General features: G+C 38.5%; 2 protein-coding genes across 20 annotated transcripts in view; one reads left to right on the top strand and one right to left on the bottom strand.

Moving 5' to 3' along the window:
• The window catches only part of PANK1 (pantothenate kinase 1), a 50,807-nt gene extending 38,318 nt beyond the window's left edge, over positions 1-12,489 (bottom strand). Inside the window, exons 1-6 of one of the 16 annotated variants that reach the window (XM_048310731.1) lie at positions 12,400-12,489; positions 12,116-12,299; positions 11,314-11,477; positions 5,251-5,337; positions 3,950-4,023; positions 73-185 (exon numbers count right to left, since the gene is read on the bottom strand). In XM_048310731.1, the coding sequence (XP_048166688.1) occupies positions 73-185; positions 3,950-4,023; positions 5,251-5,301 (238 nt within the window). In that variant the 5' untranslated portion in view covers positions 5,302-5,337; positions 11,314-11,477; positions 12,116-12,299; positions 12,400-12,489. Of the gene's footprint in view, positions 1-72; positions 186-303; positions 531-1,256; positions 1,323-2,888; positions 3,475-3,949; positions 4,028-5,250; positions 5,338-11,313; positions 12,300-12,399 lie in introns of those variants that run through there. The other 15 variants (XM_048310739.1, XM_048310737.1, XM_048310736.1 and 12 more) reach the window with 15 other exon arrangements.
• Positions 12,490-12,721: 232 nt separating this feature from the next.
• Positions 12,722-25,108, top strand: part of KIF20B (kinesin family member 20B) — a 34,795-nt gene continuing 22,408 nt past the window's right edge. For 2 of the 4 annotated variants that reach the window (XM_048311867.1, XM_048311864.1), the window contains exons 1-14: positions 12,757-12,810; positions 13,739-13,808; positions 15,205-15,361; positions 15,819-15,905; positions 16,031-16,147; positions 16,342-16,480; positions 18,587-18,771; positions 20,037-20,085; positions 20,712-20,906; positions 21,763-21,874; positions 22,328-22,399; positions 22,839-22,985; positions 23,412-23,574; positions 24,540-24,794. In XM_048311867.1, the coding sequence (XP_048167824.1) occupies positions 15,206-15,361; positions 15,819-15,905; positions 16,031-16,147; positions 16,342-16,480; positions 18,587-18,771; positions 20,037-20,085; positions 20,712-20,906; positions 21,763-21,874; positions 22,328-22,399; positions 22,839-22,985; positions 23,412-23,574; positions 24,540-24,794 (1,677 nt within the window). In that variant the 5' untranslated portion in view covers positions 12,757-12,810; positions 13,739-13,808; position 15,205. Of the gene's footprint in view, positions 12,811-12,944; positions 13,809-15,204; positions 15,362-15,818; positions 15,906-16,030; positions 16,148-16,341; positions 16,481-18,586; positions 18,772-20,036; positions 20,086-20,711; positions 20,907-21,762; positions 21,875-22,327; positions 22,400-22,838; positions 22,986-23,411; positions 23,575-24,539; positions 24,795-25,108 lie in introns of those variants that run through there. The other 2 variants (XM_048311866.1, XM_048311865.1) reach the window with 2 other exon arrangements.

Here is a 25,108-nt window from a genome sequence, read left to right as displayed (position 1 = left end):
CTTACACATCTAGCAACAAAAAAGACTAGGGAATAATAGTCAGAAAAGTACATGGGTGTAGTCTGGTCTTACCATCTTGCCCATCCCTGTGGCCAGACTTTGCAGCGGTCCAGGTGGTTTCTACAGTTCTCCTCTGGCAGCTCTGAGATGAGATTAGGGATTGTGGTTGCTGTCTTTCATCCCAACTGAAAAAAAGCATGCAGCAGTCACAAAGCAGTGATAACCTTTTCTCTCTGAAGCCTTCCCTGCTAATACATCTGTTTCTATATCCAACTAGACAATTATAACTTACTTTACACTTACTCTCTCCGACTTTAACTGATCCCTGGCAGAGCTGTTGGTGCTCTTCTTTGATAGGAAACGAAAGATTTAAGTGCCTTAGTTCAGCCATTTCAAATAAAACTCCCCAAATTTGTAGCATTTAGGGTCCTTGATTATTTCTTACGAGTAACAGACAGTGAAGATAAAGTAGGTGTTGGAGGCAAATAATCTTTTTTTTCCCCATGCCATATTTTCTATTCTGCAGAGAACTTTTTAAAAAAGAAAACAAACAGGTAATGGATTCAAACTATTAGGTATGTAAAAAATCTAAAAAACTCATTTCAAATACACTCTCCTTTGCCCCCATAAACTCTATCTTGTACCCAAGTATTTGGCTCAGTGTACTGCTGCTTATCTTTAACTATCAAACTTAAATATACAAAATGTAATTGGAAAACATGCAAGTTCACAATCCACTGATTGAGAAATACTGTTCATCATCATAAAAAAAAAAAATTACAACAAGTGGCAGAGTACTTGGTAGAGAAAACAATGGCCTTTTCTCCTGACTGCTCCCCCATAGACAATTATCCTCATGTATGTATACATACTGGTTTCGCTCAGCTGAATGTCTTCACTTTCTTTTCAACTCAGCATTTTTATGTGGTCCTTCACAATGCAATCAGGAAGTGACAGTTTCAAAACAAGTACTTTGAAAGAAAGAACGGCTGAGAAGTACAAAAGACTACCTCTTCCTTATTCTGCACTGCCACATCTAAACAGGAGGAGAAACTGGTTCTCCTATCAATAGTCAGCTGCACAGAGATTTTTTACTTGCATTACTCTGTACTCCAGAGCTTAAATGCTGACATGAAATTTCCATGGATATTAATGATAATGAATCAGGTAACAACAGGGAACCTGACTTCCTATGCCTGTGTATGGAAGAGATAAAAAAGGCAAATCTTTAAACTATTCTAGCTGCACACACATACCTCCAATACAGACAAAACTGGCTTACTCCTCTAACTCAGGAGGGAACAGAGAGTGTCCATCAGAGCCTAGAAAGGACACAGAGGTTTAATTATCCTCTTTAAACTAGCCCAGAGATGGGGATTAGTGTAAAATGGAAACACACCACACCTTTAGTATTTCCCCAGTAGCAAGGAAGCTTATGTCTGAATGAACGTTTAAGCACAGGGTTTAAATTCAAATGCCACAACTCATCTGCAGTTAAAAATTTAGTAAAATATATGCTTTCAGACAGATAAACCAAAGATTTGTTTAGGCTAAAAAAACATTTAGTACATCCTTGTGAGATTAAGTTGAAACCACAGACAATAATACACAAATGCTAATTGCTTTAAATATACCTTTTTAATCCACGTTTGCAAAGAATGAGTCTTGTGTAGGAAGGAGCTATGCTACAAATGAGAAATTTGTCCCTAAATGCTCCAACTACCTGGTAACAAAGAAGGGAACCTTATGCTAGCATTGGGTGGGTTTGCCATAGTTATATCTTCTGAATATTTCTGGAACTAGTGACTCTACCTTAAAGTAAATACGTTCTGTGCTGTGCATTTTATTTTGTTCAAGAGGCAAATTTAGAGCTTTCAGGTTTTCAAAAGGTCAATACAAACTATGTATACACTAAAAAAGAATACCAGAATGATAATCATAGACTTCTGTTTTCTTCATTAGATACATTGTGAAAAAACCCCTACAACAGAAAGCAACTTTCAGGGTCTCTCTTGCATAGGAGGTGACTTGTATTTCACTGCAGGGATCTTAGTGTCACCAAAATATTTGTTTTCTTGTAATAAAACGTATCTAATACAAACACACACTTGGTCTAACGGGAATTTAAGACTCAAAGATACCATATGGGTGATCAAAACAAGTTCTTTGAATCAATTATTAACATGAAAGGGTCTAAGGAACAAATGTCAAGTACCATGGAGCACGAAAGATTTAGTGTCTTGTAACATACGGTGTAACTCCCTGGGACATTACTTTGACACTCACGTATGAAGTTCTGATTATACACATTTATTGTGCTTTCCAACCCAAAATGGTAAATCAGACTCCTTGATCTCATGAAGACTGTTAACCAAATTTACTATATTTATCCCTAATTTTGACATGGACATCAGATAAAGAAGCTACAGCTTCTTTTGGTGCCAGTGATCTCACACATCGAATGAGAAAACAAAAGCATTGTGTATCTCCTGTAAAATAGGAGACAAAGATACTTTTTTTCAGTTTATGAAACCTTTGTATATCCACTGAAAACAGAACAGATACAGCAAAGACATCTATCCCTCATACCTTTTTCCTGACTGCTCTAAAAGTAGTAAGCACCAATTGGTTTGCTATCTCTTCATTTATAAAATTTAATGATTATACCAGAGGAGACATGTATCTTATCTTCATTTCATTTCCTCTTAGAAGGAAAGGGGAAACTAAATGAAAAACCAAAACCAACCAAACAAAAACCAAACCAACAAAAACCCAACACACACACACACACACATACACATGCACATAAAAAAAAAGGAAAATAAAAAGATTGGGAATGAGAAGAACAAGCAAACAAGCACACAAATCAGAAAGGAAGGTACACATACCCTATCAGATAAAGGTATAAGAAAAATACTGATGCAGTGGTTATGAGACATCAGTGGTCATGGACTGCAGATAACATAATGCCCACAAATATGACATTAGCCTTCATTCACAGGCACAACTGCAATCTGATACAAGCTGAAATTGACACGTGTGACCTAAAATCCTAAAAAAAAAAAAAGTTGCCTGATTTATCACCTCCTTATCATTGACAGTTTTCAGACCCCAGATCCTCCCAGAACATACACAGACATACACAGACAAAGTAAGATTTAGAGCTGATTCATTCCCACATTTTGAAGCAAAGAGCACCAGTGATGGACTCATCGTGACTATTTTCATAGGAAAGGCAAAGACAAACAATTAATGAAAACATTAAGAATAAAACCTTATCTTTCGTGCAGAGAGAAATCAGGTTGGAACCCTAATTTCAGTGAACTAGAAAGTCTGTGATTAAAACAAAAATCCCAAAAGTCGCCATCCCTAATCCCCAACCATGTTTTGATTACAAGCAGATTGACTTCAGTCACAGCACAGACTGACATAAGGCAAAAAGGAAGAAGACAAAACATAGTTCTGAATTCAAATAATAATTTTCACCTACGTAGTGCTCTGTGCACAGAGATCTTTAAACGCTTTACAAACTGCGAATAACTGTTCTTCTCACCTTCCATTTAAAGAAAGAAAAGCAACAATGCTAAAATAAAAGGTAGCAAGAGAGCTGAGAAACGACTTGTAGGCAGGTCTCACTTCCAAAATGAAATCTATATTCGGATCAGTTTGACCCAAAACAGAAATCTAAATGCCCATGCCCCTAAACTGAAAAATTTAGTAGCAGAATTCCAGTCATTCTCAGATTTTTAACTCATTTGCCGGGGCAGGGTAAGTGCTGAAATGGAAATCTAAAAGACTTCTATTTGAAAAACATCAGAATATCTCAATTTTCTTAAAAAAAAAAAACAAACTTAAGAAACAGCTTCAGTTCCCCAGAAGCTGCATTCTCAGGAAAACTGGCTATTACTCTAGCAGTGCTTTAGGCAGGCTGATTAGCAGTCAAACTTACATTTCATCAGGCAGAGAACCTGCTGTCTTCCATTTGGTATGGCAGTGCCCTGGAAAGACTCCTCCTTCATGCTGCTTATTGGAAACAGGATCCATTTAAGTTTAAATACCAAGCAAACAAAACCCCTTGCTTGCAGTTTCAAGCAAATTAATTCATCAATATTAGCTTCCTTTGTTGAAGTTCCTTGAGCATATTAGAAACATGCATTTTCACCGCACTGACATTTTCTTGTTCTGCTTGTAAAATTCAATGAAAAGCTGCCTATTTATCTTTGCATGTGCATCCACACAAGTTATGTCATCTGGCCATTACCAGTGTGATCAAAGTTCCAGGCACACAGGTAACTGACCTCAAAGCACGGTGTTTGAAGTCCTTGCTTGACATGATTTGTGTTATTCTCTACGTCAATAGTTATTTCATCTGTTGCCTGCTATACTTACAACTGAACAAAACAAAGAGAATAGAAACTACTATTCAATGCAGCTTTCTTAAGACAATCTCCTGTCTCACTACAGGAATCATTTCAGCTATACTAGCAAATAGCCTACTTTCTGAGAATAAGGCTGTATAGGTATCTGCAATAATTATGATTAATTTCTAATGCTACTATAAACTTAAACTCTCAATTTAAAAATCCTAGTTGAGAAACATAAACGTTTCACTAAAATATGCCTGACTTTCCTACTCATTGCTTCAGCTGAAAACCATTCAGAAGTATTAAAACAAAATTGTTTCCTATTTTCATTGCATGATGAACTCCCACCATGGAGGTAACATGACTTTTTTAGAGTGTATGTATACCCAAGTGAAATTGGGTTCCCAGAAAACAGTGACACAGAACTTCAATATGAGTTAATAATAGAGAGGAAGAACAGAAACAAAGGGAACCGAGGGGCGTGAAAGGGGAAGATGAGCAACAGACTTGCCTATTAAGAGGCCAGAAATCCCAAGTTTATAGTCTGGGTTCTCTTCCCATTGTAGGCAGATACCGGCATTAGTTGTGGTTTCATCAGATCAGACCTGCATTGTGATAGTACCTTACAGACTGCAGCCAAGGAGCAGCAGGGAGGGCATGGAAAGAAAAACAAACGAGACAGAGAGAGCGTTATGGCCAACAGCCTGGTACTATACTCATCCCAAGCAAACATGGCATGATCTTCCTATCATCCCCCATATCAACATTCTCAGTAATATTCATCAAACAATTTATTAAGAATCTGAAGTGAAAAGCTTAATCAGAGAAATGCTCCTGTGGTGAGGCTTCAATAAATCACTGTTCCTGGATGGAAAGAAATACATACCAGATTACATTTTCCTCGTCCAAGTACACTCATGAGATTCTTGATGGCCATGGCTGCTTTAGACACCCAGAAGCTAGTTACACCATCCTACCTCAGAATGACAAAAACACATCAGATTAAAGAAATCTGCATGTGCAATATGCCCTCAAGCAGCACCGTGGCATAATTTGCAGGATATAGCTACCTTTGTTATACCCAAAATCAAGCCTCATGTTTAGTTGAACAACAATAGCCATAAAACTATGGCATTTATTTCTGAGTCACTTGTCTTGGGTAATTAGTTTGCCAAGAGCATGAGTCACCAAGTTAGAGAAATTAGAGAATGACTCATTTTTAACTTTATACTAATATTATCCTTAAAAAAAAGGACTCCTCTCTTCCCCCCAAATTGTTAAATTTTGGTTCTTTTCAAAATGCCAAAACGTGCTTTATATAGAATATTCGGATTAAATGTTGAAATAATTATCTCCTTTTTTTATAATACCATTCACCCAGAAGGATCTCTCAGTAATTTCTGAATGTACGTGTGTTCTTCAGTGCATCCACATGTACAATGAAGTGAGGCAGTATGACAGTACTTGGCAACACTATACAAAAGCACCTGACTGCAACTGCAGCCAGATGCTGTACTTTGTTTAAACAAGACAGGAAAATTCAGTTGCACAAAACTGAATTAGCAACAATGGAATTTCACCATTTACACCTCAGTTTTTGCAAAACAGGGTTTATTCTGACTGCTGAGGGTCAGATCAGCCAGTACTTAGTAGCACTCAACCTTTCCGTTTCTTCAGATTTCAGCTGTGAGCAAAGTTTCAGTAAGGAAGCCTGTTTCAAAACTCTGCTCCTCCTTGGCTGCAGCATGTTGTGACAACATCAGGCAGGGCAGCATCAAATTGAGAACAAGACGTATAACTACCTTTGGAAATACTCTATAACTCTGCAAGCCTGTATAAGGCCAGAGGCTGCAATCCCAGCAGCCACCTGCATATTTGAGTCCTTGCTGAAGAATTGCCAAACACACAACTTTACAAACAATTTAGCCAATCCAAGACTGCCTAACGCAAGAGAAGCAGCCCTGCCCTCCTGTCCTACCAGCATTTCTGCCTTCTCTTCTGCTGCCCCAGCATCTGTTTGGCCACACAGATCTACTTGCCGATTTGGCTAAAAATAACGGCATAAGAATGCATAAGAAAAAAGTTAGCTGCTCATTAATCCACCCTTTGAGAAGCAACTGAGACTTCATGAGTTTTCATAGTATTTCATCTGCTGGTCCACTTTGAGTGAAGAACACTGTTTCAAGGACTGCAAGGAGCACTGCAGTCCAATTGCATGGCACAAACGCAGGCTCTTCTATTCAGGAGTATGATTTCATTCTATGCAGGGCAGATGTCTAGCATGTATTAAGCTCTCTGCCTTCGGTTTGTTTTTCCAAAAGGATGGGCAATGCCCAGCTGGTAATACAGTAAAATGTAAATCCTGGCCATTTGTTATTATCAAAGTACCATTACTTTCCAGTCTTTTAAAGGTATGTTGCTGGTTAAGAAACTTGTTTTCTCAATGTTCATTCCTCACCCTTTTATCATGCGGTAGGATAACCATGTTACCCAAAACTAGACATTAGTTTTGGTACCTAAACTAAGAGGCTAGTGAAGAAAGAAAGGTTCCTCCAGAGGGTAATTTGGGTTACAATTATATAGCTTAGCTGTACCATGTAGCATAAGAGCACTTCCAGAACAAGAATTTAACATAGGCCCAAATCCACTCTGAGTGTTTCTCACCACAGGCTGTACAGAAACCCCAAGTTAAAACATCTGAAGGTCATTGGTGCGACTATCCCACACCAATCACACCTTCACGTGAGTTAGAGCAGAAGCCCTGAGTGCCCAAAGCCAGGATGACATCCCAAGGAAAGGTACATAGTGTCAGAGAATGGCACTAGTTCCTGAGGTCAAGACAGATGGTTGACATTTGGCAAGAATGAAAGCAACTCTGCCTTGGGTGTCAGAGCCAGCAAGATGAGTGATACTACACTCTAACATAGCCTGCTCCTTGGATTTAGCCCATGCTATTTGAGCAGTAAACTTCCTGCTCTTGATCCATGTCTTTCTGAGGCACCTTATATTTCTGAGATACAGAATCGTCCAGTCCTCTGGCTTCTGCAGAGAACTTACGTATGTGTGTACACACACCCACCCCTTTACTGGAATTCTTTCAGCTTCTTCACCTAACAGCTATATATATATATGATATGTACTTGTATCTTGGCCAGTTTCCCTATTTCAGAATTGCCTTAGTCTAGATATGTATTGGCTTCATGTTCCAATTTACTTATCCTTTTAAGTTTTTATTGAGATGACAGAGCAACAATTGAGAATGTAACTTTTAATAGAATGTCTTCGGTAAAATTTTCTGGGACTGTTCTGAAAGTTCTGGACCATTAGACAGCTATTTAGAGACTGTATTTTACACAACACTACAAAAAAGCCCAAGGAATATTCTTCAAAAAGCAATACTAAGGATTAAAGCTTGAATTTCTTACACCATGAATAATTTCCCCAAGCAACTTGGAACTGAAATAAGATTTCTGAAACCTCAATTGAAATAAAACTCAAACATATGTTTCACTTCTGGGAAAGCCAGCCCTGAGATTTTACCTTCAAATTATGGTTACCCTTGTTGGTATTTATACAGCTCAGCAGATGATTGAAACAGAATCAGTAGCACATGGGGAGAAATAAAGTTTTACTAATAAGATTTGGAATGCATCTCCAGCCCTTAACCTGGAGCTAGCACACTGTCTGCAAACAAAATAGTTAACATTGTATACAAAGAAGTGGCAACAGACTTAGTTAGGCTCAGACCTGGAAGCTAAAAAGACATTATGCAAATCTTTGCAGAACTTAGGCACAGCTTTAGAAATTAAAAAAAAAAAAAAAAAAAAAAAAAAAAGCAGCAGGAAGAATTTCAAGGAACCAAACAAAATTTGGATCCACAGTTCAAATATTCAAATATCCTTCATGAAATATAAGCAACACACATAAAAAAAATCTCATGAAGTAGCCAGTGTTTCTGGACTGTATCTTCTGTATCAGCAATACAACTGCATTTTTATGACAAAAGGATACAAGAACTTGAAATCCACAGGAAAAGTAAGATGCAAGATCCAGACTACAGGAAAACAGTGCCAAAGCTCATCCTGACTTACTGCAAGTACAGTATGCAATTTATTATTCCACCTGTAGAGCCAGTTCTAAGAGTATGTCCTGAGCTATCAGTATAATGCTTACTAGGAGGAAAGAATATTAAACTATTCAATACCAGCCATCAGCCTTCCTGCTCATGGATTCTCTGTCAAGATTTCCAATTATGTGATTACCAGTAACTCAAAAATGCCTCGTTTACAGGACTCAGCATGATCACAACTAAAAGGGTTGTGACCTACAGCTGGTCTGGCTGGGCTGGAGTTCATTTACTGGGGCACAACACAACCACCCCACAAACTATATTTAGCAACCATCTCTATGGAAAAGACTTCTACGGAAGAGCTACCTGTGCACACTTGTTCCTAAAACTTGGACAGCACACAATTTAAGAGTAGTCATCTTTTCTTATAAAAATACACAGAATTTCACAGAATAAAACCATTGACTATATATTTTATTAATTACATTCTTATTTATTTTCAATTATGCATTATTATATAAACAATAGTTTTACTATTGAATACTCATATCTTAAACACCTAAAACCTAACTACACCATTCACCATATGACTATTAGTCCGATAAAACAGCTGATACATTTATAGGACAAATACCTGTATCACAATGTGAAAACAGTTCTTACCATTCGTAGAAGGTTCTGATTTCAAAATACACGACCTGAACTTAAAAATAGAGATTATTTATATTAAAGCATTACAGAGAAAAATTGAAACTTTTTGGTTTAATTACAAGATTTAGAGGTTGGTTACAGCTGAAATGATCTCTTTAGCTCATCAGAGAATTATGCAATAATTCAAAGAGGGACAGAAGGAATTCCAGAGGGTTGGGGGAGAAACAGGAAGACACAGCAATAGCTCTTTTTTGTCTCAACTGCACTCTTTCTAAAGACAAAGTCTTGAATTATGCAAACAGAAAGAAATACATCTCAGAAAATAAATTTCAAATCTCCTCCTATCTAAGATAACACAGCTCTTGCTGAAGGAGTAATACTCTGTTTGCCATGCACAGATTTTCACATGAACCTCTGAGGATTTAAAAATTGTATGTTGAGCACATGTAGCACATTTTCATTACATAAAACACCAGCATGGGACCTGCCCTCACTGCATCTGTGAGAAGCAAAAGCATGGCAGTGTCCAGAGGACAAGCATTAAGGCCTAAGTCCAGCACCAGGTGTTACAGGTGCCTCCAGCTGCCCATCAGTGATCCCTTCCTTCCTTTCTGGGCTCCTGACTGGCGCTGTCATGTTTGAATACACTCCTGAAGTCCCATCTTTGCCAATGAGGCTATGACTCATTTTCCAAACAGTATTTTATATTCCTACAGCACCTCAAAGGAACAGCCTCACAACCATCTGTGAGCTCCTTCCAGTGAAGGTTTTCTCCTACCCCACCTGAAACCCCACAATTACTCAGTTAACAAAACTAGCTTTGAAACAGCAGCAGCATTTGCAAACTGAGGACAGAAAGCTCCTGCCTCCCCCAGAGAGGGGGGCCTGATGCCTCAGCCAACTGCTTTCCTTTGTCCAGCACCCTGCCCTAAAGCCAACACCTGTCCCCCAAGGCAAAGCCTTGCAAGCCAGGGAGCACCCATGAGACTGAAGAAGTAGCTCATTGCTTAAAACAGATGATAACAGAAAACATACCTACATTGCTAAAGAAAAATAAGTGAATCCATAAGTTCATAAAATCAGCTGTATGTACATTAGAAGCCTGAAGGCAACTGATGGGAGCGGGGCAATGAGGGTACAGGATCAAATTAAAGGAAGCGTGAAATGCATCCACCAGACTGTGCAAGTAACAGGATAAATTATATGCACTGCCCTGAAATATAGGAATTAAAAAGGGCTGACATGGCAGACTACCAGGAGGATTACACGATGCACCATTTTCCTCCAAGACATCTCTGTGACAAGAACAGGAGTGCTCTTGCCAGTCAGCTCCAAATGACCCCTGCAGAAGGACTTGGCTTGTGCCCAGGATGAAAGGCAGTGCTCTCAGGGCATGGGGAAGCACAGCAGAACCAAGAGTGATGAGAGAAAACTCAAGTACTTGGTTAATTCCCTGGGGAAGGTGAGTTGAGTACAATGAAACTGAAGCCAGTGCAGGTTTGGCTGCTACTCAGATGTTCTGAAGGATGCTGGGGAATGTTGACTGTGTCTCTAATTACTTCTGACAGCAATGTAAAAGCAAGCTGAGATATGCTGTCTCATAGGGCATCATCTCATCACCATCATGGGCAGACTATCCACAACTTTTGAATCCTGTCTCAAATACAAGGAACAGAAGTTTCTAAGGGTAATGGTAACAGTTCTAACAAGTCTTTTATAAAAACCTTTTCCTCTTTTGAGTGGCAAACGTGCTAAACAAGTTACAGAGAATTTGAAAAGAATCACAATCAAATTTCGGGGGTAAATGAGTTGCTGAATGCTGTTTTAGCAGCAGGTATTTTTGTTGCAACTATTGTTATTGCAAAAACCATTTTAAGAAGAATATATTGGTAGAAAGCCATAAAGCTTATTTACATAGATGGAGTTTCATCATCTCCCACTCCAAAGCAGGCTGGGTTGGTTACACTGACCTAATGTTTTATCATGGTTTGTGTGAGGCTAGGAACACATGTCAGATTGTGGTTTAGTTTGCTCTTTCAGTATTCTGATGGGGGTCCTTTGAGATACTAGTTTAATTTATGCAGCATGTGCAGTATCATAAAAACAGTTTCAGAAATCTAATACTCAAACAAAATCAAAATATTGCTTGTACCAGGAGCTTTGTTATGTCCCAACTTAGCAAGAATAATTTTCTGCAGGACATAGACCCCAACGTTTTTAAGAATATACCTTGCAAAATATTCCGAGATCCTCAGTTTTGCTTTCCAACAAGTAGAAGACAGTAACTTCCAAGTTTTCTCCCAGGAGCTAATTTTTCCCTTGAGAGCCATTCTTAGACCCCTCCTGGTATGAAAAAGGTGGTTTGGCATTAGGTAAGTTCAGTAGTTTGAATTCTGTTTAGGATAGAAACCAAGATAATTTTGAAAAGATTAGCCAGAGTCCTAGAGTATGATTTCAAGAACTTTTCAGTTTTGCTAGCAAACAATTTCAAATTCAACATCGCATCATTTTCTGCTGTTAAAACAGTCCAACTCTTACAACGTGACGTTCAACTGAACTAAAATCTTTTAGTATAGCTCTCTTACTGATATGACACGGCCTCTGTTTAAAGAAAGATAGGATTTAATGTTAAAGACAACCTCACCAAAGCAGCTACTACAAAATCTGTGCAGAATTATTCCTTTACAGAATTGCTTGCTTTCACTGGCATTCTTTTCTTCAAATGAAAAACAAACGTTTGGTTTTGGCAGAAGCTGACTACTTTCAAATTACTTGTCCTTTTATTTCAATTCAAAACTGGCAGACATTCCTTAGTAAGGTTGAAAAGATTTTCTGTCTGATTCTGAAGAGAAACTCATGGGGGTTTTTGTTACCAAATCCTATACATTTCCATACCCTGACATTCCAGAAACTGATGATCTGATCGGCATTATGACATTGTTTTGAAAGTAAAGCCAAAGAATTTCTCTTATTGCCGATTAAGAAATTAAATGCCCATCATGCAAACCTGGCACATAGCAACAATTTCTACCTGGAGAAGATTTTAAACAAAGGTGCCGTACTAAGTGTTTTCCACAGCTGTCACTTGTCAGCAGTGGAACCCAGGGTAAGGCACAAGCACCTCCTCATCTTATAACGGGAGTTTCCCAATTCAGCTGATCTCAGCTCTGGTAGAAGGCATCCAGCAGGTCACTTGGCCTCTTCCCTCTCACCACCTGCAAACAGTGATTATCCTGTTTATAAACAGACAGCAAAAGGCCTGTAATCACCCAGAGCTCCGACGAGCTCCAACTTACACTCATCCTTCTGCCGCACCTGAGAGAGGCCAAGTCCGGGCGCCGCAGGCAGGTGAAGGCAGGCCCGGCGGGGCCAGGGCGCCTTTCCGCGGCAGCCGAGCTCCTGCCGTCACCGCGGGGCCGGGCGCTGGCGGCCCTGTGTGGCGGCGGGGGCCCTGTGTGGCGGCGGGGGCCCTGTGTGGCGGCGGCCCTGCAGCCCCTGCAAAGCCGCCCCGAGCGCTCCGACCCACCGGGGCGCGGCTGCCGCCCGAGGGCAAACCGGGGCAGGCGGCCCCGCCCCTCCGGGACTACACTTCCCATCGAGCCCTGCGCCGCAGCAGGGCCGTCCTCCCAGGAGGCCGCGCGGCGCCGTGCGCTGCCATTGGTCGGATTCGAAAAGAAGCCGCGGCCGGAGCGGAGCGTGAGCCTGGGAGCGGCCGGGGCCCGGCGGGTGAGCGGGACCGGGACCGGGACCGGGACGTGTGGGGGCGGCGGGCCTTCGCTGGTAGAGGGGACGTGGTGGTTGTGACGCGGGGGTTGCGGGGCCGGGAAGAGGCGTGGGTGGTCTCTGTGGCGGCGGCGTGGAGGCCGCTCCCCCTGGCTTACCCCGCTGGCATCGCGGTTACGCGGGAGGGGCTGTGGGGTGTGAGCAGTTTTCGGTGGGGCCTACAGGGCCTGGGTAACCCCGGCCCAGGGCTGTGCTGCTGCCAAAGCCGCGGCAGTTGTGTCCCGTAGGAGCAGGCAGGTAGTGCAAAGCCTGGAAGTGAAAGAATGATACCTGCAGAGAGGAAAGTTTCCTTTTTTTTTTTTTTTTTTTTTTTTTGTAGGTGTAAGGGCTGGTGCTTTAGCTTTTGTGTAAGCTGCTATCCTTATTGTGTAGTTTGGAGCTCTTTCTACCTTTTTTTGTTCTGCCTGGCAGCACCACAGTCTGTGTATGTGTGCTGTGACCGTACTTTACTGTGTGCTTCTCGGGATCCCCTTTTAGGGTGTTTACAGCTCTAAATTCTATTGCCACAGTTAGCAGGCTTATAATAATACATCCCAGGATACGAGTACCTCTTAGTGCCTGCAGCCGGGCCGTATAGTTGTTCACACCAGAATACCTGAAGTATTTACAATGCTGTGTGACTCAACGTGGTGGCAGATAAACAGTCCGCACCTTGGGCTTTGCACCCTGTAAGGGCTTGAACCTCACTCTTCTGACCATTGGGCCGTGCAAATACTTTTTGTTCTGGCTTTGTATACACAGCTTAATATTTGTCTTTTTCTCCTTAAGGAAAAAGATACAGAATTAGAGCATAATCTTGACAAATCACACTTTAAGCTTAGTTTTAAAGCAGTTAAATGTCAGTCATCTAACAAATATATTTCCTGTAAAGGACTGATAAGAGTTTTGCAGTGTGGCTTTGTGTAGCTGATGAATGAGTCTTCCAGATCGTGACAGCACAGGTATGTTTCTTTCCAACAGTAGCTTATTCACAGGTTAGTCTTTGTTCAAGCCATGATGATATTTCAGGCCAAGTTTTTCCTGTTTTTCATACAGATGCCTGGACAAAAAAAAAAAAAAAAAGTAGATTAGAAGAAGCAAAGTAAACATTGGTGCTTAGTTTATGTATACCTTTATCTCTCCTGCAGCCTGGTGGTATTTGTCTAACTGCTTAAAGTTGTGTCTGGCTTTTACAGCCTAGCTGGGAAGACTGAGCACTTAAAGTGTTTTGACACTGAAGTGCAGACATAACTCAGGTTTTATGCTGGGGGAAATTAAAATGGGACTGCATTATAGGCAGGAAACCAACACTCTTCATGAGCAAAAGGATTTTGAACCAGCCCTACTCTGTCCATTGCTTTAATGAACACTTCATGTTCTCCATTAGTATTTAGTAAAACAATTTATATGCTTTGCTGTAGCCTAGACATGACAATGTAGCACTAATAGGCTCTTGAATTGTTGTGTCCAAAGCTTCAAAATGTAGGCAGTCATGTGGTAGGTGCCTTTTTGCTGGATCCCTTGCTGCCATAGTCTATTAGTAATTGCCCAGTGGATTTTTTTAAATTGGATCTGTAAAAAGAAGCTGCCACATCACATCTGTAATAATATCACAGGAAAAATCAGTAGGAGAGTAAAGTGCAGGAAAAAAATACTAATATTTTAAAATAAAATGCCCTTTTTAAAGGCTATTTTGAAATTTGCCTGTCAGCTATCAACACTGAATCATGTTACTTTTATTATCTATAGCAAATTTTCACTGCTTAAATTGTGAAATGCACAAAAATAAGTAAATTATAGATTAATAAATTAATTGCTGAGCTGTAAAGTTACTAAAAAGCAATACTTGTACTCTGGCATGAGGTTTTCTAATTTACTCATGCCTTTTTAATGCTTAAAATTATCTATTAGTCTTTGGAATGTCTCTGAACTGTGTCTTGTATTAAGCTACATTGTGTTATCTTTATAACACCAAGTATTTTTCAGGTCCTGCAGAGATAACCATGACATTCTAAATGGACACTATAATGGGATGATGAAGTTGATGTGGAATTAGGGTTTTCTAAAGTTTTATCTTTCTTGTCAGACATGGTTTTTAGCAAGTTTGTGGTATGTAAGGCTTTTCCCTGGTAAACGTTTCCTTTCCGTTTAAAGGAGAGTGGCTGTTCCCGATTCATGATGCAAAACCCCCTGCAGACCCCCTCCCCAGCCATCAGAAACTTGCTATGTAAATTATGAATAGGGTGAAGAAAACTTTCTCCTTAAAAAAAATTACCAGTTTCACATTGTCTTCTAAGGGGCTTCAGGAGCTCTATGTTTTATGATCAGAGAGCACAAAATAATTTTTTTCTCTTGCAGAATGGAACCAACTTTGGATAATGAGAAGTTTTACAGACCATCCTATATTGCTAGCATTGAGCCATCTCCAAGAGCAGGACCAGTAAGTGTGGAAGATATTAAAACAGATCTCTCCTCTGAATTTTCTTTGGTTTCTTCAAGCTCAGACACAAGCCAGGTAAGAAGACTTTTCTGTTTGGATATTTATTTTTTAAAACATAAGCTTAGTGCTTTCATAGATAAGAACAGTCAGAATTTTACAGGGAAGATGAAAAGCTGCGTTGTTATTTTTTAGTTTGAAAGAGATGCATAGGATTTAGACTAAGTTGTGTGGCACTTGTTGATGCCCTATTGGGCACATCAGTTTTCTGTGACTGAGGCTGATTGCCAGTTCATAGAATGTTTTTGTTGGCCCGAATGCAGTGTTTACGTGTATGAGCTGCAACATTAACTTACTACAGCAAACTTCTGCAGGGGCCTAAACACTTGTAAAAACTGATGTAGTAAAGTAGTTTTGATTCCGGTGTTATCAAATAAATCTGTTCAAATCAGCCTGATGAAATAAAACTGCTTTGACATGCTAATTATCAAGAAAAGGACCAAATTTCTAACTGTTGTATTTTTTTTTTTTTAAGAGGAGCAGTTTGGAGTCTAAGGGACACATACAAGTCTGCCTGCGTATCAGGCCATTTACGTCACTGGAAAGAGAAAACGGATCGCAGGTGTGACATTTATTTAGTTTAAAAACACTTAAAATTTGTTTTGTGGGGTTTTTTTGTTTGTTTTCCCTGTAAGCTGAGCTTTTTATAATCTCTTTGTGTCTGCATTGCTTGTTTCCTTTTAATAGGACTGTGTTTCACTTGAAGACTCAACAAATATCGTACTGAAGCCCCCTCAACACTATTTGAGTCGGCTAAGTGAAAAAAGTGCAGGACAGATGTTACAGAAGTTTACTTTTTCACAAGTAAATGAGTTGTCTTTAAAAGCTTTTTTATTTTTTTCTGGTGCAGATTGTTTTAACTTACATTATTGAATACCAAGCAAACTATGTTTTTTAACTTTATAGTCTTTAACATTATAAACAAACAGAATTTAAAAGATTCTTTAAAAGTCTCTTAATAATTGCTCAAAGTAGAAATATTTCTTGGTAATACTCAGGTGTTTGGACCTGAAACAACCCAGGAAGAATTCTTTGAAGGTACCATGAAGCAACCAGTGCAAGATTTCCTGGATGGATATAATCGTCTTGTCTTTACATATGGTGTTACAAATGCTGGGAAAACTTACACTTTCCAAGGTATGAGTAGAAATGAGTTCTTGAAAGCTCTTTTTTTTTTTTTTTTCTTTTTATTAAAGCAAGGCTTACTTCTAGCAGAAACATTGTAACTTTTTCCTGCATTTAAATTGTGGTCTCTATACATTTGCTTCTCTTGAATAGTACTTAGACTCTTTGAAAGTCTCCTTCTATATCAAATTTAACTGCCAACAGATGGAGTCACTACCAGAGTTAGCATAAACACATAGTCATATTACTTTGTAAGGCTCTATAATTTCAGCCAGGTACTTGTGGTCTTTCTATTTTTCTCCAAGTATCTAGTATGCTAGGGATGAGGGGGAGTTTGAAAAAATACATGTTCTATGGAACAGGATTTGAAAAGTGTATGTCACTCTATACCAGACTATTGTTTTCTTGAGCTTTATTATTATAAAGGTTATATGCACAAATAAGAAATAATATTTGGGTGTTTCAATTATTATAGGCAGGGAATAAATATTTTGAAACATATTTGGTTATTTTCATGTATTTCTGTCTTGGCTTGAGTTCCCAAGCGTAATAATATCTTGGGAAGCCTTGTCCCCTGGTGCACTATTTCTGTTCTGTTAAATCTCCATATCCTTTCTGGTCACAAGATGTCATTCTTCAGTTATTTTTTGAAGCATTTTAACAAACGAGGTGATTTGATTCAAATGGAAACAGTTTCTCCTATAATGAAATGGCAGATCTGGATGCCATACCACTTATTTTATACCAAAAAATAGTAGAAGGACAATAAGTTGTGTCACATGAAACTGGTCTTTATTGAAGTGACATTATTTTCTAAGCAGTCCTCTGTTAGCTGCATTATAGCTAACTGCCAGTACTTTCAGTTATCATTTGTCTGGAGCAATAATAGGATGGTTTTTTCTGTCCTAATAAATAAAGGTAAGTAACAAAAACCCCAACAATTCCTCACATGTACAGTCCCCTGTGCTTGACAAGTTTGGGGTATATTGTGTGGGGTCTCAAGAATTTTTGATTGACATCTTTTTAGACTAGAAGCTTTTTCATGGTATTGTATTTTTAGGACTTTGATAAAAATTGGCAGGGCAGAGTGTTGCTTACTGGGTGCCATGATTTACTCTTCTGTTATTGCACTTGAACATTGGAGCCTGTATTCAGTCAGTGGCAAAGGACCTAAGTGAAGGATGAAGCAGGTTTTCAGGGCTTTTCCTCATTCACTGGTGACTGTTCCTTTGTTCATATTGGGTTGAATTACAGCTGGCATTGCAGCATACAAAAAGTTATTAGAGAGGAGATGAGGAGAAACAAATGTAATGCAAGAATACCTGAATTTAATGTGGTATTTGGCTACTAGCTAGGGCTCTGAGTGCCAACCAAATTTTATATAAATTCTGATTTAGGTGACACAGCTAGGGCTGTAACTATTAAACGTCCATCTGTCTCAAAAGCAGGAGTAATTATCAGCCTGAGGCAGGACAGTAGTTTCTCTTCCACTCTTCCCTTTTCTCTGGTTTAGGAATCAATGGAAGTGGGCCCTTTTTAAACTTGCATTTGGATTCAGAAAGATCAAGTGTACACTGAGGCTTTTATCTGACTCCTTGTCTTCTAGGTACAAAAGTAGTATGTTCAGAGAAAAGGGTCTGGGGCAGGGAAAGGAATAAGTCTTTGCAAGGCTTCTAGAAACTGTTTTGGAGATTCTGTGGAATTAGTACAGGACTGCAGCTAAGAGATTATTCATGAATTTATTTCAAGATTACTTCCTTGACAGAGTGAAGGCAGCTTATGAAATACAGTTGAAAAATTGCAAATCTTTATCAAGAATGTCTGTTGGTCGTGGAGTTTTTATTTGTTTTCCCTTAAGGCTAAGCTGATGCAAAATACTCCAGCAGTTTTTGTTTTGTTATACCCATTATTGATATAGAGCATGAACTGTTCCTGAAAGCCAAATACTTTTCAAAACTGTAATGTTTTTTTACCTTGAGAATACAAAGAAAACTCCACTTCATGCTGTAAGTTGTCTTCAAACTCCTCATGTATGCCTTGAGATTTATATTAGTTTTCTGTCCTCACTTATCTGTATACCATATAATAGTTGGATTTTTCTTTTGTATGTCCTTTCAGGGACAGAAGATGATGTTGGTATTCTGCCAAGGACTATGGATATGTTGTTTAAAAGTATTCAAGGAAAGCTATACACAGCAATGGATCTCAAACCGTATCGGTGTAGAGATTATATAAAGCTGACTGAAAACCAAATGAGAGAAGAAACTGCTATTAAAAATTCACTACTTCGTCTAATAAAAGAGGTAGAGGAGCATTTCTTTCTATATTCATGAGTACATGCATCTTTGGATAGCTCCATGTTCTTAATTTTCAGTGGGAAGAGTGGCTGTATTTAACCATGGACGGGCCTATTTGCTGGCAGCCAACTGTTCGTATTAGCAGTAAAGTGAGCAGTAGCTCTGATGAGCCCTGTTCTCCTGGGGATTTTTGTCTTGTGGGTGAATACTTCATGGGCATGTAAACTCTAAGCTTTTTTTCCTTTTTCCTGTAGCTTGGGCACCTGATAATTTATCCTCTGGGTTTACTGGTGGTTAATAAGAACTGAATGTAAATAGTCCCCTCTCTGTTTGTGGGGATGGTATTAGGTCTGATCCTTTGAAGAACATACTGTCTTTCAGGATACTTGCAAAAAATTAGTAGTTTTGCAGTTGCTGCCCTTTCAATTGGACAAATATCCCTAAAGGAAGCAAAAGTGTTTGAAACAACAGAGCTATAGAGCTAGTGGACTTAAAGGTTTGAATAAAACATGGGTTTCTGCTGGACTTTTTTCTTACAGTTCACTGCTGAGCAGTCCAGAGATACACTCCAGTTTAGAATTTGAGTCAACTCCTAAAAGCTGTTTAGTCCAATTACATTTATGGGGGATTTGTGCTTAGCATAACCATACCTTTTTCTTAGTGTCTTAATTCTGAAATGAGTGGAAAAATGTAAAATAAAGCCGAGCATACATTAGGATTTGGAACTAGAAAAGGTACTATTTTGATTTTTGTTCTGTTGGTTTTTTTAAATTGTTTTTAACAAAAAGAATTTAGCATTTCCCTTGTGGTATGCTAGGTTGTAATAGCTAGTGTTGAAAGGAGTGGATGTATCTGTTGCCTTGATTTTTATCTGTTAGTTTACTGGGCTCTAGTGTGGAAGGTAGGTGGCAGCAAAACACTGTGACTTCCAAAGCACAGGAGTGAGTTAAATCTAGCTCTGTCAGCCTTCAGAAGGGGCTTCAGAAAAACTTTTCATGTGTGTTTGAATACACCTTCTAGTTTCTGAAACTGCTTATGAGAACAACACTTAAACCTACAAATTTGCTGGCAAAGTTTGCATCTACTGCAAGTGTGGTTTGGGTGGGTGTTTTATATGTGTATATAGCCTAATACCTAGAGTTTTTATTTGAAAAATTTATTATGAGATCTACTCTTGAAAAAACTAAAAAACACCCGAACCAAACCATACCTGTTTTTTATTTCATGTTAGTTCTCTTAAGCATGTTTTAAAGTTTGTTTTCTTTTTGTAGGTAGACCACCAGATTAACACCAACAACAAAGCACCTATGGCTTCTAAGGGTATGTTTTATATAAAAGGTTTGCAATTAAAGCTGACAAAGAAGCTTTCTTAAGGTCAATAACTGACTTCCAGCCTATGTTAATAGAATGACTATTTGTCAATTTTATATGCCTGTGAATTGGATAGCAAGCAAATAATTTGGGCAGAAAACCCAGGCATAAAATGGTTAGAAGAATACCTGAACAGATGTTAGATGGGCTGAAGTTATAGCAGAGAAAAGTAGTACCCTGACAGGCTTTTAGAGTACCTATATGTAATTACATTAACTTAATTCCAGCATTTAAAAAAATACCTAAATATTAAGTCTGCTTTAAAAAGTCAAAATGAAGTGTCTTGTCAGTTTGTCTTCTGAAGATATTGAAGAGACTTGGCTAATTTTAAGCAAGCTGTATGTGTTCGATAGGATTTAAAAGCAGAAAAGGAAGCAGTAGAGTAGGTGTCTCTTGCAAATATGTTATGGGACTTCCAGATATTTAAGAAAGGGGATGGGAATGTCAATGGGTTTTTGAATGGATTAAGTGTTTCTTTAGAAGGTTGCTGTAGTATAAATTCTTACTTATTAATTTTTTAATGAAACTTACTTTCCTAGGTCTATAGTGACTTGTAATATTTTTTTACTTGGTAGATTTGGAAGATATCTCAGAAGACTCGGAACAATCTATCACAACTGCAAGAAATTACATCAAGTTTTCTGTTTGGGTTTCATTTTTCGAGATTTACAATGAATGTTTTTATGATCTACTGATTCCTATATCGAATGACAAGAAAAGAAAAACACTGCGCCTTGCTCAAGACATCAAGGGATGTTCTTTTCTAAAAGGTAAATAGAACACATTGCAAATTGCCAAATATAGTTTGAGAAGTTGGTCTACCTGTAATGATGTTTAGATTAGAAAACTCAAAATAATAACAAAATTATTATAATCTACATATGTGGAAGTATCTATACCTTTAATACTGTTTTGTCTTTACTCTTGACTGTAACTGTTAAAAGCCCCTGCGCTCCACTGCCATTGTGTCCCTAGATATTTCTTTGAAATGGAAAAAATATTGGAAATAATTGACAAACTTTTTAAGTGGTTTGCTTTTTTTCCATTTTCTTAAAGATGCCAATAGTTCTTAACTGTATTTATAATTGGATCAACAGTTTTTTAGATTTTTGTTCCTGGGCTTTTTTTCAGTATTCTCTGTAGAGAAGCAGACTTCAGATATATAGTCATCATATTGCAGACAAAATTCTCATCTTTTTCAGTTAAGTTGATGGCCCTGAAAAATAACCATATGACTTCCTCTTCCTCCCTTTTCCCTCCCCACCTGACTGAGGTATAAAATAAAGAATCTGTTCAGACAGTTCTGCCTTGCTGAATGTGACTTTCTTCTCATATTAGACTGAACTTTTTTGACTTGTCTGTGCTCAGGCTAAGGTTGCTCACTTAATTTGAATGGAACATACTTAATGTGATAATAAAATGATGAAATGATGTGATGTACTTGCCCTTCTTTTCCTATGAGAGGAGGCATTTTTATGATTTGTCATCATATAACTTCTGTCTGAAGCAGGTGTAGTAAAATGTTTCTATGCCTAAATGTAGTGTCCTTGCTGTGCATACATTATCCCCATAATACTTATTTTGGTAATGTTATCTAAAAAATTATCATATATGTTCTTCCTGAAGATCTGCAGTGGGTCCAGATTTCTGACTCTAAAGAAGCTTTTAGACTTCTAAAACTCGGCTTGAAACACCAGAGTATTGCAAGCACAAAACTAAATAATTGCTCCAGCAGAAGGTAAGAAACATTTTGAATAGCATTGGGTATAGGATAGTGTGTGGGAGGAAGAAGAAAGTAAAACATGTCTTGTGGTTTTTAGGAAGGGAAGAGGCTTTAACAAGGTCTGGATTTCTAGGTTTCAGTTTTGGTGTCCTTTAGCAGTATGTGATACAATGCTTGGTGCCAAAGGGATTCAATCCTTCACTAAGATGAACATGTACTAAAGCTCATAGTATTTTATCAAATACTATACAAAAGCACTTAACTTTATGCCATCTAAATATCTGAGAAAAAAGCAAAATACACACGTGCTACATAAACATCTCTTTAAAAGTTTGTATATGATTGTATATGATTAGATATGTTGACAAATCCAACAGCATTTTGAGCAGATGTTGTGGAGGCTAAAATTGTTTTGAAAGTACTGGTCTACCTTATCACTTCTCTGATTATTGCAATTTCTCTTTTTAGCCACAGCATATTCACAGTTAAAGTACTAAAAATTGAAGATTCAGGAACACCAAGGGTGACCCGAGTCAATGAGTAAGTTCAGAACAGTCTTTTGTGATGCAGTTGTTATTCATCTTCCATGTTGATGTATTGGTACTGCACCCAGCACTCACTGGCAGAGCATCCTGCATGTATGGTGGCTCCCCACTTCTACCCTTGTACAGTACTTGGCCTTCTCCCTCAAGCCATCAGATTGCAATGCTGTTCTATCTTGTCACCTCTGTTCAGCACAAAGTTCTGCCAGACATCTTTACTCCTGAACTCATGCAAGTCCCCAGAAGGAAGAGGATGAAGAGATGGATGGGGTGAAATAGGAAGTATGTTGGGCAAATATTTAGCAGGAAATATTTAGTGGGAAATTTGATTAGGGAAGCAAACTTCATAAGGATGAGGAGAAGTGATAATTTTTAAAAGTGGGTAATTTGTGCATCTTTAAGGTAAATACGGTGATTTTTTTCTTGTGTGCTTTCAGATTGTCATTGTGTGATCTTGCTGGTTCTGAAAGATACACCAAGACCCGCAATGAGGGTGACAGATTGAAAGAGAGTGGAAATATAAATACCTCTCTCCTGACTCTAGGCAAGTGTATTAATGCACTCAAGAACTGTCAACAGTCAAAGTAAGTCCTTTTATGAATTACCAACTGGTTGTGTTTTTTAGGTATTTCCTACAACGTTTAAAAGCTATTGTTTAAAATGTACAATAGTAACACTTCAATTTTTGGTAGGAGAAACGTATAGATTACTGAAGTCTATACCGTAGTCTTGTTGATGTACCAAAGTTATCTTTAAACTTGTTTTGTTTTTCAATTAAATAATTTAAATTATAACATCCTTTAAACATGCTATGGTAGATGTTAACAATTTTGAAACTTACTTGTTCTGAGCTTGGCTTATCAAAGAAACTTTGGAATAAATTTAAATTTAAAACACCCTTGCCACTAGTGTCATAGTAAGAGTGAAATTTTCAAGTCTTTAGGCAGGATAGCTCTTAATTGACTGGAATTTACTAAACTTCTGATCATCTGTTCTTTTGTCTTTTAAAGGTTGCAACAGCACATACCCTTTCGGGAAAGTAAGTTAACTCATTTCCTTCAAGGATTCTTCAGTGGAAAGGGGAAGGTGTACATGATAGTAAACATAAGCAAATGTGCTTCAGCATATGAGGAAACACTCAATGTGCTAAAGTTCTCAGCCATTGCACAAAAAGTAAGTGTGTTGTAGTCTGTCTTGTTGATCAGTAACTTTGGTTTGCTTTAAAGAGCAGGTTCTCTCACTTAATTACTGGATTTTTTGGTCTCATGTTGCAATCATATTTCTAATTACACTGGTTGAGCTTTATCTCCTAGAGCTTTTAAAAAGGCTTTATTGGGACATTTTTTTCCCTTTGGAGTGTGGGGGTGGAAGCATCTACTGAAAATTTGTAATTCCTAGGAAACATCCAGCCTGATAAGAAACTTATTATATTTGGAAGAATTCCCCTGAGATTTAGGTAAATTTCTTCTGCAGGTACAGCATGCTCTCACTTCTAGCTGTCCCATATACTACTGCTTTCTTAACTTGGAATATTGCTCACCTGAAATGTTAAAATGATAAAATAGGTTGAGCACCAGAGAGTGTGAAAGATCATCTTTATGTTCACAGGAGCCTCAGTGGGAAGGTGGAAGCAGAGTCAGTAGGACTAAGTGCAGTGATGTATCTTTGGCAAAGTTGGAAGATGAAAGTGTGAAACATCAGTGCTGTAGCTTTAATGGAAGTCATGGAAAAGTTTTGTTGACAGTTAAGTCCATACCTTTGGACTTTGGGCAGGTTAAGGACAATACCAGAAGGAGCAGACCATAGGGGTTATAGAGCTGTTAAATAGATTTTGTAGGATGGCATTCATGTAATGCAATTGGAAACTCAGACTACAGGAAATGGACAGTCTGTTGCTGCCTCTTGTAGGTTATCCAGCTAGTGAAACTTGGTGTTCCTGGGATCAAAAGAAGGGTTAGGCTATAAAGTGACAACTTTGTACTCCAGCTGGAAACTGGTCTAAGTAGTGACTCTGAACAGAGGATGAGCTGGGAGAGTGCTCTGCTCAGAAGACATATAGGAGAGTGCAGCAGGTCTTCAAAGTGCCAATGGAGCTTTAAAAAATAACAATAACTTTCTGGTTTTGATTTTCTGGGTAGGTTTTAGTTATGGACACATCTATTCTTCCCCAAGATCAGTCATTTGGCCAGAAATTGGCAGGAGAATCATCATTGCTTAATGTCACTAGAATGCCAATCCCAAGGAAAAGAGGTACTATCCTATGGGACAGAACCTTGGAAGATGTGTTTGAAGATGATGATGATGAGATGGAGGAACAGCCCAGTGTGTCAAGAGAAGAAGCAGTGCAGGAAAATGAAGGAAATGAAGTTGTTATTGCGAAAGAAAAATATATGGTATGTGCCAGGGCTATTTTAAGAATTAGTATAGCATGGAGTCTTGAAGCAATGTGTTCTTCTGGTTTCTTCCATCTCACCCTTTCTTTTTTTTTTTTCTTCCCCTCCTCATCACCTTATTCTACCTAAATCCAGTGTTTAAAACTATAAGTGGGATTACTTATAACTTGGTGCTTATTGTGGGAAAACTATGAAATGTGTCAAAGTGCAAAGTGAGCAGTAAGAATTGCAGCATTGGCTTTCTCTTCTTTTGGTATCCTATGGTCAATACACAGGAAATATTACCTGTTTTTTACCAACACAAAACATTTTTC

This window comes from Corvus hawaiiensis, chromosome 8 (assembly GCF_020740725.1).
Source record: "Corvus hawaiiensis isolate bCorHaw1 chromosome 8, bCorHaw1.pri.cur, whole genome shotgun sequence".
Taxonomy (NCBI): Eukaryota; Metazoa; Chordata; class Aves; order Passeriformes; family Corvidae; genus Corvus; species Corvus hawaiiensis.
Note: the sequence above shows the minus strand (reverse complement) of the source record. Positions and strands in the feature narration are given on the sequence as shown.